The sequence below is a fragment of the Sus scrofa genome, chromosome 7 (genome assembly GCF_000003025.6).
Source record: "Sus scrofa isolate TJ Tabasco breed Duroc chromosome 7, Sscrofa11.1, whole genome shotgun sequence".
NCBI classification, from domain to species: domain Eukaryota; kingdom Metazoa; phylum Chordata; class Mammalia; order Artiodactyla; family Suidae; genus Sus; species Sus scrofa.
Window position 1 is genome coordinate 68,441,833 of NC_010449.5, and position 18,766 is coordinate 68,460,598.

Below are 18,766 nucleotides of genomic sequence, written 5' to 3' on the forward strand. Positions count from 1 at the left end.
CCTGGGAACCTCCATATGCCGCGGGAGCGGCCCAAGAAATAGCAACAACAACAAAAAGACAAAGGACAAAAAAAAAAAAAAAAAAAAAAAAGATACAAGAAGCTCTCAGTTTTGCAGAACTGGTTCTTTATAAAGATCTAAGACACATATAGGTTTGTAACACTTTGGATGAGCCAGAAAGAAAGGAAAGGAAAATTTAGCATCATTTGAATTTTGACATTTACATACTAAAGTTCTACATTAACACATGTTTTTGATATAGACCTATTTCTGGGAAATTGGGCTGAGGATGAAAACCATGATTTAGTCATTAGACTTACCACTCGGCTGAAGTACTCGTCTAAAACTTCCACAAAGTTATGGATGAATTCATAAATTGCCATCTCATTCTGAAATAAAAAAGGAAGGGTGCAATTAGTTTTAGTTTGACCCATGGGGAAACAGACACAGAGCTGCCCAGTCAGCAACCAGATTTTAGAGCACATAGCTTGGTAAACAGATAATGTGAGCAAAGGAGCTTCCTACTGACAAATATTCGGAATAGTTCTAGGACTTATTCGTTTATTTCTTTATGTTTTGGCCATGCTCATGGCATGTGTAAGTTCTTGGGCCAGGATCGAACCTGTGCCACAGCAAAGACTTGAGCCGTAACAGTGACAACACTGATCCTTCACCCCCTGAACCACCAGGGAACTCCTTGACTGACTTGTTTATTTAAAAGAGGCTTAACAATAGGGGAAGTATAGAAAGGCTTAATCTCTAAGGTTTCTCAAAAAAGTCCATGATGAATCTAGCTGAATGGAAACAAACTGAGTCTAGGGTTTAGAGTTCTACTCCATGATTTCATCACCAACTGGCTGAAGCAAATTTTCAGTCTTCATGCCATCACTTTTCCATCTGTGAAGATGGGGAAAACACCTCAAAGTTTGGTTCACGGATAAAAACCAATCCGCTGAGATTTCAAAGTATTGTAGTTTTTTTGTTTTTTTTTTTTGTCTTTTGTCTTTTGTCTTTTTAGGGCTATACCCGTGACATACGGAGGTTCCCAGGCTGGGCATCTAATTGGAGCTGTTGCTGCTGGCCTACACCACAGCCACAGCAACACAGGATCTGAGCCACGTCTGCCACCTACGCCACAGATCACGACAACGCCGGATCCTCAACCCACTGAGTGAGGCCAGGGATCGAACCCACAACCCTCATGGTTCCTAGTTGGATTTGTTTCCACTGCGCCATGACAGGAACTCCCAGTATCTTAGATCTTAAACACCTTTCCGAGGATTCTACGGCCAAAGGAGCTGGGACTGCCATTTCTAAAAAGGTGAACTAAATCTGAGGAGATGTTATCACAACACAAATCATATTTACAGTTTGCTCTGGCTTCTGATGTGTCAGCCTGTGTTTAGTGCCACAGCTGACTGGCCTCTACACTTGGCCAAGCTGTCCCACTGTACTACACAGAACGAGGGCAGGACTCTGCTATTGCTTAGGGTCTAGGAAGGCTAGTGTTGTGCTCCTCCACAAGCTGCTCATCAAATGCAAGAAAAATCCTAGGTTTATCTCTTCCACACATCTTTCCTCAGCCTTGAAAAAACCAGCCTCTAAAGAGTCAAGATAATTCTTACGGAGCGAAGTAGGGAAGAAAATGCCAATTAAGGGGAGTGAAAAATAAGACTGTTATTCCCAATTTTCTTGCATTTTTCCATGGGCTCTTCTATTATCTTACCTCAGTGTCATTAACTCCAACCACAATGAAGAGAGCTGCATACTGCCGATATATCAGCTTAAAATCCTTATATTCGATGAAAGAGCACTAGACAAAACACAATTAGATATTAATTCCTATGGTTGACAAGGGTTTCTTCAAAATGGCATGCATAATCTCTAGGTTCTGATTTGAGTATCTGTCAACACATTCCTAGAAAAATACAACATTAGGAGTTCCCGTTGTGGCTCAGCAGAAATGAACCCGAGTAATATCCATGAGGACAGGGGTTCTATTCCTGGTCCTGCTCTGTGGGTTAAGGATCCAGTGTTGCTGTGGTTGTGGTGTAGGTGGCAGCTATATCTCTCATTCGACCCCTAGCCTGGGAAGTTCCATATGCCACAGGGGCAACCCTAAACAAACAAACAAACAAACAAAAAACCAGAAAAATATTACACAATCTTTGCTGGCAGCCTCCTCACAATATTCAGGGTACTACTTGGAAACATCTCTAGTGGGAAGTGAAGTGGTCTTGGAAAAAAGCCCGAGCCTTCATATGGGTTCCCACCTGTACTCCTTCTGGTTCCTTTGTTTGGTTCTGTGTGGAACTCAGCAGGCAAAGAAAAAGCTGATAAATGATCAGCATTTTAAACTGCCTCCAACATGGAAATAAGGCAACAGGAAAGAGAAGATTTTCTTCTTTCCATCTCCCCTGGGCTCCTTTTTTTTTTTTTTTTTGCTTTTTAGGGCCACACTGCAACATATGGAAGTTCCCAGGCTATGGGTCGAATTGGAACTACAGCTGCTGGCCTTCACCACAGCCACGCCAGATCCGAGCCACATCTGCGACCTACACCACAGCTCACAGCAACGCCGAATCCTTAACCCACTGAGCAAGGCCAGGGATCAAACCCGCATCCTCATGGATCCTAGTCAGGTTCGTTAACCACTGAGCCATGAAAGGAACTCCTCCCCTGGGCTCTTTTTTGGAAGCAATTAAAGATTCCATTTTGTACTATTTGATAGTCGCTGAAGTGCCAAATATTTGGAGCATACACATATGCAAAAAAGAATCTTGACGAGTCCAGTCATAGCTCAGTGGTTAACGAATCCGACTAGGAACCATGAGGTTACAGTTCAATCTTTGGCCTTGCTCAGTGGGTTAAGGATCCGGCATTGCCGTGAGCTGTGGTGTAGGTCGCAGACGCAGCTCGGATCCTGTGTTGCTGTGGCTCTGGCGTAGGCTGGTGGCTACAGCTCCAATTCAACCCCTAGCCTGGGAACCTCCATATGCTGCGGGAGCAGCCCCAGAAAAGGCAAAAAGACAAAAAAAAAAAAAAGAAAGAAAAGAAAAAAGAATCTTGATTTCTTTTTTTCCAGACTCATGGAAAGAATCAATGTAGGTTCTTTTTATAAATTATTTAAAGATGGCTTTTGTGTGGCAGATACCGGACAAAAATCTCCCATTGTAAACATTGCTTCATATGAATTAATAACTAGGTTACCACTACTGACTTATGGAGAAAACAACACCCTTCCCACTCATCTCTCTCCTAAAGTCACTGTACAAAGGGGAAGGGGAGGGCGCTGGGTGAATAGGAATCGGACAGCGGGCTGTGCCCTTTCTCTGGACTTCCTTTTGGTGTGCTTGACCAAATGTGACTGAGCGACAACTGGATGACTTGGCAATGGGATATGATGCTCTTGGGTGCTCAAATGTGTCTGGGAATTAAGCTGCAAGTTTTAAATATGGAATTTCTTCCATGGGAAAGCCATTTTACAATCTATATAATGGAGGCATTTGGGGCTTTTATCTGAAATTAGGATAAAAGGTAATAAGTACAGGACCATTCTGAAGCTTTTGGTTCATGTAGAGCCAGTATAATTTCTGCCCAGTCAGATCTTTTGAGGAAACACAGCCTATATGAAAGAATTGAGGAACATTTTTCACAGCCTCTCAGGAGTTTCTGAGGTTAAAAAAAAAAAAGAAGAATCAAAGCACACTTGAGGGTAGAATAAAAATGAAGCTCAGATTGTGTTACTTTAGTATCTGATTATGCCAAAGGCTAGTGGGTTCCATTTAAAATCTAAGATAATTTACAATGCTTCAGGAGTTCCAGCTGTGGCGCAGTGGATTAAGGATGCAGTGTTGTCTCTGTGGCATCTCAGGTCGTTGCTGAGCCATGCGTTCAATCTCCAGCCTGGCACAGTGGGTTAAGGACTAGCGTTGCTGAAGCTGTGATGTAGGTCACAGCTGTGGCTCTGCTTTGATCCCTGACCGGGAACCTTAATATGTAGCCAAAAAAAAAAAAAAAGAATGCTTCAAAATTATCTAAGAGTATATTCATTCCAAAGCATATATTTAAGAAGGTAACCTAACAGTGAAAATGGTGTTTGAAATTGTGTGGAGTGCCTGCATTCTGTGGAAAGATTCGAACAGAAATGCTTCTGCAGTTTGTTTACCTTTACTTAAAGTATGTGGCTATTAACCCAGCCCTTTAATAGTTTTCTGCTTCCTTTTGACAACTACATAAAGCAGTGTGTGCCAGGGCAGGCCAAAGCAGTAATTCAAAGAGGACTCAGGATATTCCGAATGGAAAATCAATTTAGAAGCCAAGGGAAACACAGTTCCAATTTCTGAGCACTGAGGTAGCTTAATATTTTATGACTTACCAGTGGTTCCCGCAGTCTGCCTTTCTACACATGCAGTGAAATGGAGAATTGGCAAATTTAATAGGTGATTTAAACAAGCTTTCTGATTTTGCTCAGTGATTTCCAAGGGATTCCAGGTTTAGGACCTGGATAAAGTAATTCTACAATTAAAGTCCTTTGTAAAAATAAACTCAGTTTTGGGGGGTTTTTTGTTTGTTTTTCTTTTTAGGGCCACACCTGTGGCATATGGAAGTTCCGAGACTAAGGGTCAAACTGGAGCCACAGCTACAGCAATGCCAGATTCAAGCCACAACTTGCGGCAATGATGGATCTCTTAAGCTACTAAACCAGGCCAGGGCTAGAACCCGCATCCTCATGCATACTACTCAGATTCTTAATCTGCTGAGCCACAATGGGAGCTCCTAAACTCAGTTTAAGAGCATCAGAAGATAAATAAGTGAAGGTAAAAATTAAAAAATTTAAAAAAACAACACAGTTTAAAAAATTCCTATTTATCATTTTAATGATTTAATTTAACCTCAATTTTCACAGAATGGATAGATTTGTTATGTCATATGGATTCTTCAACTTCCATTTCTCCCATCTACATAGTAAGTTCAAATCAAGTTCATTTTGTTTTTAAAATACTTATTCCAGTATTATGTTGGTGGTAAATTTACAAAAATGATAAGCAGAGAAAAAAACTGCACTCTACATGAGAATCATGTTATTATCCTCTAAGATAAAGTGGGTCTTGAGTGTTACTCTCTGTACTGTTCATCTGACAGTCATCTTCTGGCTTAAAGAAAGCCATCTGCTACAGGCACTCCTAAGAGTGCCAAGGGCTGAATTCATATGAACAAAAAAAGACGATATGTCTATTAGTAGGAGTAAATTTGAGCTGCCACTTCCATGGTGCAGTGAGACAAATATGCTGACCTAAATACGAACCCAAGATTTTCCTAGTTTTCTTTGCTTTTATTTTTCTTAAGGGGATGTAAAGAGAGCTATGCTTTAGTCTTCATTTCATGTCATTTGTTATTTCCCCTAATAGCTATTAAAAGAATGGAGGTCAAGGAAAACGATGGCCCTTAAGACTCAGTAATAACAGATCTGCCACTGCTGAGTTGAATGCAGAGATAAAAGAGAGAATCAGAAACTTACTTGTTCACTGGATCGAGAGAGACAACTCTTTATGACTTCTGTTTCCAGAAGCGTGCGCTTATTAATCTCCACATGTTCATAGTACTTAGAAAGTCGGGTCTGCCCTTGTTTATTCACCATGAGGAAAAATTTTATCATTTTTTTTATGACCAGTATTTTTCCAAATATAGTTCAAAAGTTATAGCAAGGGGTAGCTGTAACCAGAACCTGAAGAATGAAAGAATAACAGAAAGGCAAGATCAAATTTCTCAAGAATCATATTAAATGTATCCCATACATGAACCAGAAGTAAATAAAATGTCTTCTAATAACATCGGTCTTCACTCCTATGAACCAAATGAGGTTTTCATAAACAACTAGAGATAAATTTTCATTAGTTATTTTCCAAACATTTTTGAGTATCCACAGTACTTCTGCTCATGTTCATTCAATTGATTCATCAATCTTGTTGGGTGCCAATTATGTGTCAAGCACCACAAGGGGAATATGGAAATGAAAAAGTAATGACTTCTGATCATCTGATCATTATACCTAGCAAGGTACTGGGTAGGTAAGTAACAGCAGTACAAAGTGACAAGTTATAACTGGGATAGGTATACCTCTATGGTGCACAAAAAGCAGGGCCAAGGAGCATCACAGGAGTCAGAAACAGCTTCCCAGAGAAGAGGCATTTAAACAAGATCTTGAAGAAGTGACCCAGAGAGAATAACTCTGAGACAGAAAAAAACAGGGGTATGAAAGCTCTGGAAAGTTCACCTTGGTTGCAATTCAGGGAGCAGAAGGAATGGTCACAGGAAATTGAGCTGCTCACATACAATAAAATCAGCTTTAGAAGTCATGCTGGAGTTCCCTTGGTGGCACAGTGGTTAATGAATCTGACTGGGAACCATGAGGTTGTGGGTTTGACCCCTGGCCTTGCTTGGTGGGTTGGGGATCCGGTGTTGCCGTGAGCTGTGGTGTAGGTTGCAGATGAGGCTCGGATCCGGCGTTGCTGTGGCTCTGGCATAGGCTGGCGGCTGCAGCTCCAACTCGACCCCTTGCCTGGGAGCCTCCATGTGCCGCAGGAGCCGTCCTGGAAAGGGCAAAAAGACCAAAAAAAAAAAAAAAAAAAAGTCATGCTAAGGAATATGAACTTTATTCTATGGACAATGGAAACAGGATCAGAAGTGAAGTCCTTCTTTCCTCAGTGTGGGAAGCAGTAGTAACATCAGCTATTTGTCAGTCCTTGACCAAGGCCCTATAACAAGTCCTCTAAGGTCCTGTACCGAGCAAGTTAAATATACTATTTAGTTCTCACAATCCTCTGAGGCAGGGACTTCTATTATCCCAATTTTAAGGACAAGCAGGAGTTCTCTGGTGGCTCAGTGGGTTAAGTATCTGGCACTTGTCACTGCTGTGGCATGTGTTTGGTCCCTGGTCCCAAACTTTGCATGCCACAGGGCGTGGCAAAAACCAACTAACCAACCAAACAAAAAACCAAAAAACTAAGGACAAGTAAATTGAATTTTATGAATGTTATGGCACCAAAGTCCCTGGAGTACTGTGTGTCAGGGGTGAGATGCAGTTCAGAGGCAAAGCACATGCACAGATCTGTGACAGCCCTACTCCTCCTCTTCATCCAGGGATTCATGCTTATGGTTTTATTTCAGATTCAGTTGTATTGAATCTCATGTTCATTCCTCTTATACTTAACACAGTTTTTGAAATAACCAATGCAAAAGAGCACAATATTGACCAATGGCCAATTCTTCTTTTATTATGAGCATCAGAGCTGCCTCACCAGCTCATCTTATAAAATCATATTCACAGTTTATAACACCTTTGAAAATCAGTACAAAAGACCGTGGTTAATAATAACTCTTAAATGACATTTGAAAATTTGGAATCATTTTATAGGATTATTTTATAGGATCATTTTATAGGATTATGAGATAATACTTGAACTAAGTTGTATATTATTTTTTGCCCTCCTCGTTCATCTCTTGTTTCCTCAACCCTATCAGACAGGTGGTTATGTCACAATTCCAAACATTAAGAACTGGTTAGAGCCAGATCCAGCCTGGCAAAGCCTGGGGCTTCTGGGTTCATTCAGTGTGCAGAACAGGATGTCATCTAGACCAGCTCAGCGAGGATTTGACAGCTGTGCCATGGGGGAGGCCTGCGGTCATTCACTCCCTTTTCCAGGAAGATAAACTCACTACTGTAGGTTGGATTGCAACATATTGTGTTGTTTAACCATTTGGTATTAAGTGCTGCTTTTATTTTCCTTACAAGTTACTGCCAGTAAATTATGAGATGACTAACAAATTAAGATTACTATCCTTTCTTTTTTTTTTTTTTAGTATTAGATTCAACCAGTATAAAATCACTTTATTAAATGGCTATAAGTTTCTAATTGCTTACTCTTAGACTATCCTTTCTTTTATTCCCTTTCAGCAAAGTTATTTTAAAACCATCTTTATGAAAGTTAGAAATTACAATCCTATACCCTGGATCCCAACTGCCAGGTAAAAGAAAAAAAGTATTGTCTCAAAGGTACTCATGGCCAAACCTTTGCCTTTAAATGCCCTGGTTGCATTAAGTGGTAAAAAGAGAAGTAAAATGATCCCTTTGAGATGCTACACCAAGGGATCAAATTGGTTTCCACCTTATAAGCACAGCATTCCTTCCCACTGACTTCAAGAGCAAGGATGACAAACAAGCACATGCTGCACTGATACCCATTAGGACACGAGTCTTGAAAATAGTAGCTGAAGGCATCTAAAGACTTGAATATATCCTTTTTTTGCATGCTCATCAACAATCACACAATTTACAACTGTAGGATTACACAGTGGTAATAAAGCAGACAAGCAAAACTGTAAACTATTTCTATTATAAAATATACCACACCAAAATATACAATGTGGAGACTCAGACAGGTACACGTTTGAGAACTGAAGATGAATGCCTTAAGGACCTACCCTGGTTACTAATTTTCTGGGAGGAAAGAGACCAAATAATTATGGAACTGAGGTAGGGCTGTAGGAAGGAATATGCTTGGACAAGTGCTGGGAGTGGTCAGGGAGCAGGTATGAAATTCCTCTGTTAATAAAGTCTTTGCATTTAACACACACAGGCTGAGGAAGATGTTTTGATTGCCAAGAAGTTAGGAGATTCCACACCCAAGAACCTGTGTGACTGTCCATGAAAAATTAAAGAAGAATAAAGAAAGGAAACTTCACCAGTGAAGGCACTACACAAAGAGTGCTAGGATGCCTAAAAGCCCAGACTAGGGAGACTGGTAGAATATGAAAAGATCAATGTCCCAACCCCCTACATGATGTAAACTTAATACTCAGAGAAAAGAGAGACTGGAAAGATTGAAGTAAATATTGAGTTAGGCACAGTTTTCATATTTCTGATGTTGTATTTCTGGAAGTTAGAACGAGAAGAGTCTTTATAGGCTGTCAAATCAAAGATGACAAATAGATTTCAACTTGGGTGCCAACTGTGATTAACTGTACTAACTGCTTTGAGCACTGTGTTGGGAAGGATTCTGAAGCTGTTTTCAGGTCCAGAACAAAATGATGTCTTGAATGATGAGTAATGTCAGTTGTGGGTTGGGAAGCAGGGCGTGGCAACACATGCACCTTGTATCTGTCATCTCTGATGTGCACTCCCTTCATTTTGTAGATGGGAAAACTAGTAATCTGAGTTGTAGAGTGAAGTCCTGAATTCTGGTCTCCTGACTCATACTATAATGCTGTCTTTAATTTATCACATTGCTTCTGCCTTACTCGGTGTCATTAACTGTTCATTTAATCTTAATAAGCATCAGCTTCAGGTAGCTTTGTGAATGATCAACTCAATTTTATCTTTTCTAATGTCGCTACACAATTAATTTGGAAAACACCGAACAGTTCACTACATGAAAACAGTAGAGTATAAAGTTTCTAGAAATGAAAATAGTATTTGATGATGGGGAACATCCTTTCTAGCTCTAAATGTTTTCTACGTACCCAGAATCATAACATTGTAAAACACACACACACACACATACTCAGGTAATATAAAATAAAAAACTTTTTTTTTTGGCTCCATGAAAGTGATTGAAATAAAATCCCCCAAGTTAAAAGGCAAATTTCCACCAAAAAAAAAAAAAAAAAGTATAATAGTCAAAAGCATGAACTAGAGCTTGACTGTTTGGCTCTACTCCTAATTAGCCTTGTGATCCAGAGCAAATTACATTTTTTTTTTTTTTTTAAGGCAATGCCGTGGCATATGGAAGCTCCTGGGCCAGGGATCAAACCCACACCACAGCAGCAACCTGAGTTTCTGCAGTGAAAACACCAGAACCTTAACCTGCTGTGCCACAAGGGAACTCCTATCTGATCTCTCTTTTTTTTCTTTTTTTGGTCTTTTTAGGGCTGCACCTGCAGCATATGGAGGTTCCCAGGCTAGGGGTCTAATCGGAGCTGTAGCCACTGGCCTAGGCCACAGCCACAGCAATGCCAGATCCAGGCTGCATCTGTGATCTACACCACAGCTCACGGCAATGCCAGATCCTTAACCCACTGAGCAAGGTGAGGGATCAAACCTGCAACCTCATGGTTCCTAGTTGGATTCGTTTCCGCTGCACCATGATGGGAACTCCTGATCTCTTTTTTTAATCTTTATTCAGATGTTCCTTCTCCATAATTGTAATCCATATGGGTGTAAATTCGGTGTTCTGATTTTATGACTTAATATTATTTTAATGTGCATTTTCCCATTGTTTTCATAGTCTATATATTTATTTTAAAGATTAAAAGACATCAGGTTGGTGTTCCTTTAACTTGGTTCTCAGTTTGTAGTATTGGAGCTTGTTTCATTTTTCACTACTGTAAATGATGTTGCTATAAAAATTTTGATGCATATGGATTTTTAATTTTACCTTAGACTAGATTCCAAACACTAAAATGCTTGAGATGAAAAGGAGAATCAGAGTTCCCATAGTGGCTCAACGAAAATGAATCTGACTAGCATCCATGACGCAGGTTCAATCCTTGGCCTCACTCAGTGGGTTGGGGATCTGGCGTTGCTGTGAGCTGTGGCGTAGGTCACAGACGAGGCTTGGATCCCACGTTACTGTGGCTATGATGTAGGCCGGCAGCTACAGCTCCAATTCAATTTCTAACCTGGGAACTTCCATATGCCTCAGGTGCACCCATTAAAAAGAAAAAACGAAAAAAATATATCTCTTTAGTATCTTTTTATAGGATCCAGTCAGTGCTTTGTAAGTGGGCCAGGTTCATTTAAAGGATCTGTGGCAGGAGTTGGGGTACCAGGATATTTTGTGTGTCTGCTTTGTTGGAATACTTAGGTGAAAAACAGGGACAGCATGAGGTCAGAGAAGCTCAAGGAGATAATGATGACTACATGCAATATGGTATCCTATAGGGGATTGTAGTTTGAGTGTAATTGATAGCAATGCTACCCACGTTTCTTGTTTGTTTGTTTAGATTTGACAAATGTACCACGGTGTTGTGAGGTGACAACATTAGGGGAGACGGGTGAGGGTATGCAGAAATTCTCTATGCTTTCTTTGCTCCTCTTCCATAAATCTAAAATTATTCTAAAAAAAATTTTATTAAAACATAAAGGAGAGGCATATAAATATTTGTATCAAAGTGAAGAAGGCTTGTTTGCTGGTGTGTATATCTAGTTATATTTGGTTATATTGCTTAAATATCTTAATTTTTATCAGTATAATATAGATGTTTAGGTATGATGTTCATTTTTTTATTTTTATTTTTATTTTTTTGTCTTTGCTATTTCTTTGGGCCGCTCCCGCGGCATATGGAGGTTCCCAGGCTAGGGGTCGAATCGGAGCTGCAGCCGCCAGCCTACGCCAGAGCCACAGCAACGCGGGATACAAGCCGCGTCTGCAACCTACACCACAGCTCACGGCAACGCCGGATCCTTAACCCACTGAGCAAGGGCAGGGACTGAACCCGCAACCTCATGGTTCCTAGTCGGATTCGTTAACCACTGCACCACGACAGGAACTCCTGATGTTCATTTTATTAACATTCTCACAGATTATACTTCAATCATTCCTATTTTCTTCTAGCTAAAAAGCATGTTAAGTTTATAGATGAGGTGTGTCTATGTGTTTAAATGTATTAAGTTCTATAAATGGCTTCATCTGCCAGTCTGTCAAGACTCTGTTCTGACCTAGTTAACATCTTGAACTCCCAGTCATCTACCACATATTATTTGGGAACTTTTCCTTTTTCCCTACTCCAGGGGTTGGCAAACTTCTTCTGAAAAGGGCCAGATAATATTTTAAGCTTTGAGGGCCATGTGGTCCCTTTCTCAACTACTCAGTAACTCTGCTACTGTTGGATGAAAACGGCCACACGTGGTGTAAATAACATGGAAAGAAATGGGTGTAGCTGAGTTCTAATAAAACTTTATTTATAAAAATAGTCAGCAACTGAGGAGTACCCTGGTGGCCTAATGGTTGGAACCCAGCACTTTCACCACTGCAGCTGGGGTTCAATTCCTGGTCTGGGAACTGAGATCCCAGGTCAAGCTGTTGCAGACTGTGGCCAAGAAAGAAAAAATAAATAATAGTTAGCAACTGAATTTGGTCTGCAGGGTGTAGTTTGCTCTACTATAGACCAATGGTTATCAAACTTAATGAGCACATAAGTCATTTGAGAAGCATATTAAAATAGAGAATCAGATTCAGTAGGTCTGTGGCAGGGATCATACTCTGATACATCAAAGTGTTAAAGACTCATTAAAGCACACACCTAAGAGGTCATGAAGTCTGCCTTTCCGCATATCAAATCATATCAAATAATACTGAGTACTTATGGTAACAGAATAAACAGAAACAGAGCTATTATAATTTCTTTCATTTGACCATGGATCTTAATCCACAGAGTGCTGGACATGGGGAATCTGGCTTGACACGTCACCCCACAGATCCTCAGGTTCATCTAGCTGATCTGGCTGGTGTAGGTGGCAGCCGTATCCCTCACTGCCCCAGAAGGTCTATCTCAAGGTTGTACATATAATGGAATACAATGACATTTCCAAGAGGCACATAAATGATTCTTTTGCCAAAAGGATTTACCAGTAGCCGACTAGAATATTTAATTTCACCCCAAGAAATTACAACAGTGCATTTAGACCTTTATGTCACACCATACACAAAAATTAACTCAAAATAGATCATAGATCTAAATGTAAGAGGTAAAACTATCAGAAGAAACAGATTTCAGACCAAATGCACAATCCATAACAGAAAAAAAAAAAAAAAGATGAACTAGGTTTTATCAGATTGAAAAACTTGTACTTTAAAAGATGCCATTACAAAAATGAAAAGTCTGGAGTTCCCAATGTAGTGAAACGTCATTGGCAGCGTCTCTGCAGCAACAGTAGGCAGATTCGATCCCAAGCCTGGCACAGTGGGTTACGGATCCAATGTGGCTACAGTTGCAGCTCGGATCTGATCCTTGGCCCAGGAACTCCACATGCCATGGGTGGGTCATAAAATGAAGATAAAAAAAGAGAGAAATTATTTGCAAACCATATACCTAATAAAGGACTTCTATCTAGAATATATAAGTGACATTTAAGAGGAAGACATGCACGACAATTAAAAAATAAAAAGTGAGGACCTACTTCTAGCATGGAGAACTATATTCAATACCTTGTAATAATCTATAATGGAAAAGAATACTATAATGGAAAAGACTGTATACCCTGTATTGTACAGTATCTCCCTGTAGCTTATTTTATTATTTTTTTCTTTTTAGGGCTGCACCTGCGGCATATAGAAAATCCCAGGCTAGAAATAGCAACAACAACAACAACAACAAAAAGACAAAAAGACAAAAAAAAAAAAAAAAAAAAAAAAAAAAAAAAAAAAAGGGAGTTCCCGTCGTGGCGCAGTGGTTAACGAATCCGACTAGGAACCATGAGGTTGCGGGTTCGGTCCCTGCCCTTGCTCAGTGGGTTAACGATCCGGCGTTGCCGTGAGCTGTGGTGTAGGTTGCAGACGCGGCTCGGATCCCACGTTGCTGTGGCTCTGGCGTAGGCCGGTGGCTACAGCTCCGATTCAACCCCTAGCCTGGGAACCTCCATATGCCGCGGGAGCGGCCCAAGAAATAGCAACAACAACAACAACAACAAAAAGACAAAAAGACAAAAAAAAAAAAAAAAAAAAAAAAAAAAAAAAAAAAAAAAAGAAAATCCCAGGCTAGAGGCTGAATCGGAGCTACATCTGCAACCTATACCACAGCTCTCGGCAATGCTGGATCCTTAACCTACTGAGTGAGGCCAGGGTCAAACCTGCATCCTTATGGATATTAGTCAGGTTCTTTTTTTTTTTTTTTTTTCTGTCTTTTTAGGGCCATACCCACGGCATATGGAAGTTCCCAGGCTAGGGGTCCAATTGGAGCTACAGCTGCCGGCCTTGCCACAGTCACAACAACTCAGGATGTGAGCCACATGTGCGACCTACCCCACAACTTGGGGCAACACCAGATCCTTAACCCACTGAGCAAGGCCATGGATCGAACCCATGTCCTCATGGATACTAGTCGGGTTCGTTAACCACTGAGCCATGATAGGAACCCCAGTAGTCAGGTTCGTAATCTGCTGAGCCACAACAGGAACTCCCCTATAGCTTATTTTATTTTTTTATTTTTTTTTGTCTTTTTGCCATTTCTTGGGCCACTTCCAGGGCATATGGAGGTTCCCAGGCTAGGGGTCGAATTGGAGCTGTAGCTGCCAGCCTTCGCAGGATCCGAGGCGTCTGCAACCTACACCACAGCTCATGGCAACGCCGGATCCTTAACCCACTGAGCAAGGATCGAACCCGCAGCCTCATGGTTCCTAGTCGGATTCGTTAATCACTGTGCCATGACGGGAACTCCTATAGCTTATTTTATACAGCATAGTTTGTCCCCCTTAATCCTCTATCCCTACATTGCCCCTCCCCCTTCCCTCTCCCCACTGGTCATGACTAGTTCTCTGTACCTGATAGTTTGTTTCTTTATTGATATATTCAATAATTTGTTGTATTTTTTTACTTTTTTATTTTTTCTTTTGTGGCTGCCCCATGGCATATGGAGTTCCCAGGACAGGGATCAGATCTAAGTCACAGTTTCAATCTATGCCACAGCTGTTGAAACGGCAGATCCTTTAACAAATTGTACTGGGCTGGGGATTGAACCTCTGTCCTGGTGCTGCAGAGATGTTGCTGATTCCATTTTGCCACAGTGGCAACGCCTGTTCTTTTTTTTTTTTTTTTTTAAGATTCTCCATATAAGTGATAACAGTATTTGCCTTTCTGAGTTTGTTTCTTTGCTTCAGAATTTAATGGAATTCCAGGATAATTCAGTTTTCTCACCTGTCAACTGGGAATAATGACAGCTGCTTCATGGAATTTCTATGAGGACTAAAAGAGATAAAGGAACTGTAAAGCACTCAATAGAGTCCCCCTTTTCCCTCCTTACCCTCCTCCACAGTGAAGGTTGCATATTCTTCCCAACACCTTCTTCTTACTGCAGTTCTAAGACTATTGAAATTTGACTTAAAGAAACCTGTCACCCTCTGCCTTTCTTCCCATCCATTCTCCTCCGTGCTCCCCATCTCTCTTTCTTTCTCTAAATCTCTCCTTAATAAGTCTCCAGCTGAGACTTTTTACTTTCTGTTAAATCCCTGGGTCACTCAAGAAATACTTCGACCACATTTGATTAATTTGGCATTAAATACATTCACATGTGTGCTGCTTATTTTATTTAAATGGTTTAAAAATAATTAAAACATTTAAAAATATTAAAATTTTTAATAAAATTCAGGATTTGTAGGAATAATGAAGCTAACAATTCTGCAGAAAAATTATGACTTTGAGAATAAACATTAATAGTCTGGTCTACCACTTTTCTAGCAGTATATCTGAAAATTTTCTAAAGCTTCATGTGACCACATCTTGATATAAAATGATTTTGATAAACTGATGAGAAAGTCTCATCACATTTTGGTTTAATATATAAAACCCAAATAATGGTTATCTGTACATCAACATTATTAATCTTTAGGAAAATGCAGATTAAAACCAAAGGATACCACTTCACATCAATTCAAAACACATACATAAATAAAAGCAGAGATAATCTACAAGTTTTACTGAAAAGGATATATGCATTCCTGGAGTTGTTCATGTATCAGACTTTCTATCCTAAATTGGGAGAGGTGGGTGAACTGAAGAATTTTTAAGATCTTAATAGCAGTATGATTGAAGCAAGGGAGAAAAGCCACATTTCAAAAACCAAGGATGAGGAATTTATGTACTATAAATAGACTATTACATCCTCTATTCGAAAGTAACTTGTTTTATTCATTAGGGGCGTGTGTGTGTGTGTGTGTGTGTGTGTGTGTGTGTGTGTGTGTGTAGTTTGGGGAAGGGGTTGGAAAGATTGAGAATAGACTGCCAGTCATTTGCCAGAGCAGTAATGACTATCACAACTAGGAGTGGTGGGAGAGGTGCAGTTTAAAGATAGAAAACGTTAAGTGCTGGAGTTCATAGAGCCTGTTTTGTTTGTTTGTCTGTTGTTGGCAGCACCCACGGTATGTGGAAGTTCCCAGGCCAGGGACTGAACCTGCACCGAACTTGCAACCTGCACCATAGCTGTGGCAACGCCAGACAGTTAATCCCAAACCACACAGGAATGTTCCATAAAGCCTGTTGTTTTCCTACCTTCTACACTTCTTAGAAAAGCTGCTTTTGGAGTTCCTGTTGTGGCTCAGTGGTTAACGAATTGGACTAGGAACCATGAGGCTTCGGGTTTGATCCCTGGTCTTGCTCAGCGGGTTAAGGATCTGGCTTTGCCGGGAGCTGTGGTGTAGGTTGCAGACGCTGCTTTGATCCCGAGTTGCTGTGGCGTAGGCCAGTGGCTACAGCTCCGATTCAACCACTGGCCTGGGAACCTCCATATGCCACAGGTGCAGCCCTGGAAAAGGCAAAGAGACAAAAAAAAAAAAAAAAAAAAGAAAAGAAAAGAAAAGCTGCTTTTGGAAGTTAACTAGACTCAACCTTCCCAATACCACACACGATAGATAGTGCCAGGTATCTTTCAAAATCAAAATTAAATTTTTTATTCCAAAACATTTTCTCTTTTGGCCACCCCTTGGCATATCGAGTTTCCAGGCCAGGAATTAGATCCTAGTGCAGTTGTGACCTATGTCGCAGACGTGGCAATGCCCAATCTTTAACCCACTGCATCTTAGCGCTCCAGAGACACTGCCAATCTCATTTCACCACACTGGGAACTCCAAAAAATTATATTCTTTTTGGTTTTAATGTTGAGGGTAAACATTTTGTAATTTAAAATAACATTAAAATAGGGAACTAAATTTTTACTTTGACAAAACATGGGCATGTGTTAAAAACAGTGAAGAAAGCCTTCTGAGTAATCTTATTCTAAATTGTTTGGTTAAAATTAGCCATACAATAAACACAATTAAATATTTGTGTTTAGTGACTAAAAAATCTTCATTGGATTTTTGGATTAGCGAAGACATCTAATACCTTAATTTTAGAGAAATTGTAGCTGAAATCAGAGATCTACGGGGTCTTATGGTATCCTCCCGGGACTTGCAGTTGTGATGTGTCAATAAGGAGGAACTCCAGCAGAGAACTAGGATTACTATGTATTACTTCCTAATCCTAAAAATGGTCCACTAAGCTAGCTCTCAAACTGGAAATAACTCCAAACAAGGTGTTCTGGACTTTGATAAATTTAAATTCCATATTTCTTAAGTTAGGTTTGGTTAATTCTTCTTGTTGGTCATCTGATTTTTCAATGAAAACTATGAAAGACATACAGAGATAGATTATTCCTATACATTTTCCCTTTTCTAAAGAGTAGAAAAAGCTATCTCCTAATAGCTTTGCGTTAGGATTCAGACTGTAAGTACTCTTACTGAGTCAAGTACAATGGTACAGATTTATTTTTTTACAGATTTAAAATTTTTTGTTTGTTTGTTTTGCCTTTTCTAGGGCTGCTTCCTGTGGCATATGAGGTTCTCAGGCTAGGGATCTCATCGGAGCTGTAGCTGCTGGCCTACGCCAGAGCCACAGCAACGTGGGATCCAAGCCAAGTCTGCGACCCACACCACAGCTCACGGCAATGCGGGATCCTTAACCCACTGAGCGAGGCCAGAGATCGAACCGAAACCTCATGGTTCCTAGTCGGATTCATTAACCACTGAGCCACAACGGGAACCCCGAGGGCCAGGGTTTTGAATCCACACCACAGCACTGACAATGCCAGATCCTTTACCCACTCCGCCACCATAGAACTCCAAGAATTAAAATTTGATTTGCTGATGGCTCCTACAGTTTTGTGTCAAAGAAGAAAGAAACAAACAAAACCCCACTGGGATGCAGAGGAATCTCACTTTATACAAAAGTCTAAAGAACTATAAATTTTATAGAAAAGCTGACTAAAAATTAAAGTGCAATATTTAAATTATGGAAAATGTTTCTATAAAAATATCATTCCATAATTCGTCTGAATTAATTTGTTTCAACATTATAACATCTTTTACTCTAATGTTCACATTACCTGGGAGAAAAATCAGTAACCATGTGAATTTTTCCCTCAAAAAATGTCTGAAAATAATACACTAAAACTACAACTGCATATTGAAATTGTTATTTAAAATCTTCCTAATTTGGAGTCCCCTTGTCCTCAGTGGGTTAAGGATTTGGCTTTGTCACTGCTGTGGCTCTGGTTACTGCAGTGGCAGGGATTCCATTCCTGGCCCTCCCAACTTCCACATGCTGAGGGTGAGGACAAAAAAAAACCTTCCTAATTAAATCAAGTATGTCCTGAGGTAAAATCAAGCAGTACTGAAAGCTACATTAACATGAGGCTCTTACTTAGAAAATTATGGCTCCAATAACCCATTCTTTTTGCAGCTCATCACTTTAAAAAAAACCAAACACATGGAGTTCCTGTCATGGTGCAGTGGTTAACGAATCCGACTAGGAACCATAAGGTTGCGGGTTCGATCCCTGGTCTTCCTTGCTCAGTGGGTTGGGGACCTGGCGTTGCCATGAGCTCTGGTGTAGGTTGCAGACTCAGCTCTGACCTGGTGTTGCTGTGGCTCTGGCGTAGGCTAGTGGCTACAGCTCCGATTAGACCCCTAGCCTGGGAACCTCCATATGCCGAGGGAGCGGCCCTAGAAAAGGCAAAA

At 40.4% G+C, this 18,766-nt stretch overlaps 1 protein-coding gene across 5 annotated transcripts in view; it reads right to left on the reverse strand.

Annotated features, from left to right (window-relative positions):
- AP4S1 (adaptor related protein complex 4 sigma 1 subunit) overlaps nt 1-18,766 on the reverse strand; it is a 55,358-nt gene that overhangs the window by 21,547 nt on the left and 15,045 nt on the right. For 4 of the 5 annotated variants that reach the window (XM_021098033.1, XM_021098037.1, XM_021098036.1 and 1 more), the window contains exons 2-4: nt 5,522-5,728; nt 1,727-1,813; nt 321-389 (exon numbers count right to left, since the gene is read on the reverse strand). In XM_021098033.1, coding sequence (XP_020953692.1) covers nt 321-389; nt 1,727-1,813; nt 5,522-5,659 — 294 coding nt within the window. In that variant the 5' untranslated portion in view covers nt 5,660-5,728. Of the gene's footprint in view, nt 1-320; nt 390-1,726; nt 1,814-5,521; nt 5,732-18,766 lie in introns of those variants that run through there. The other variant, NM_001243497.1, reaches the window with a different exon arrangement.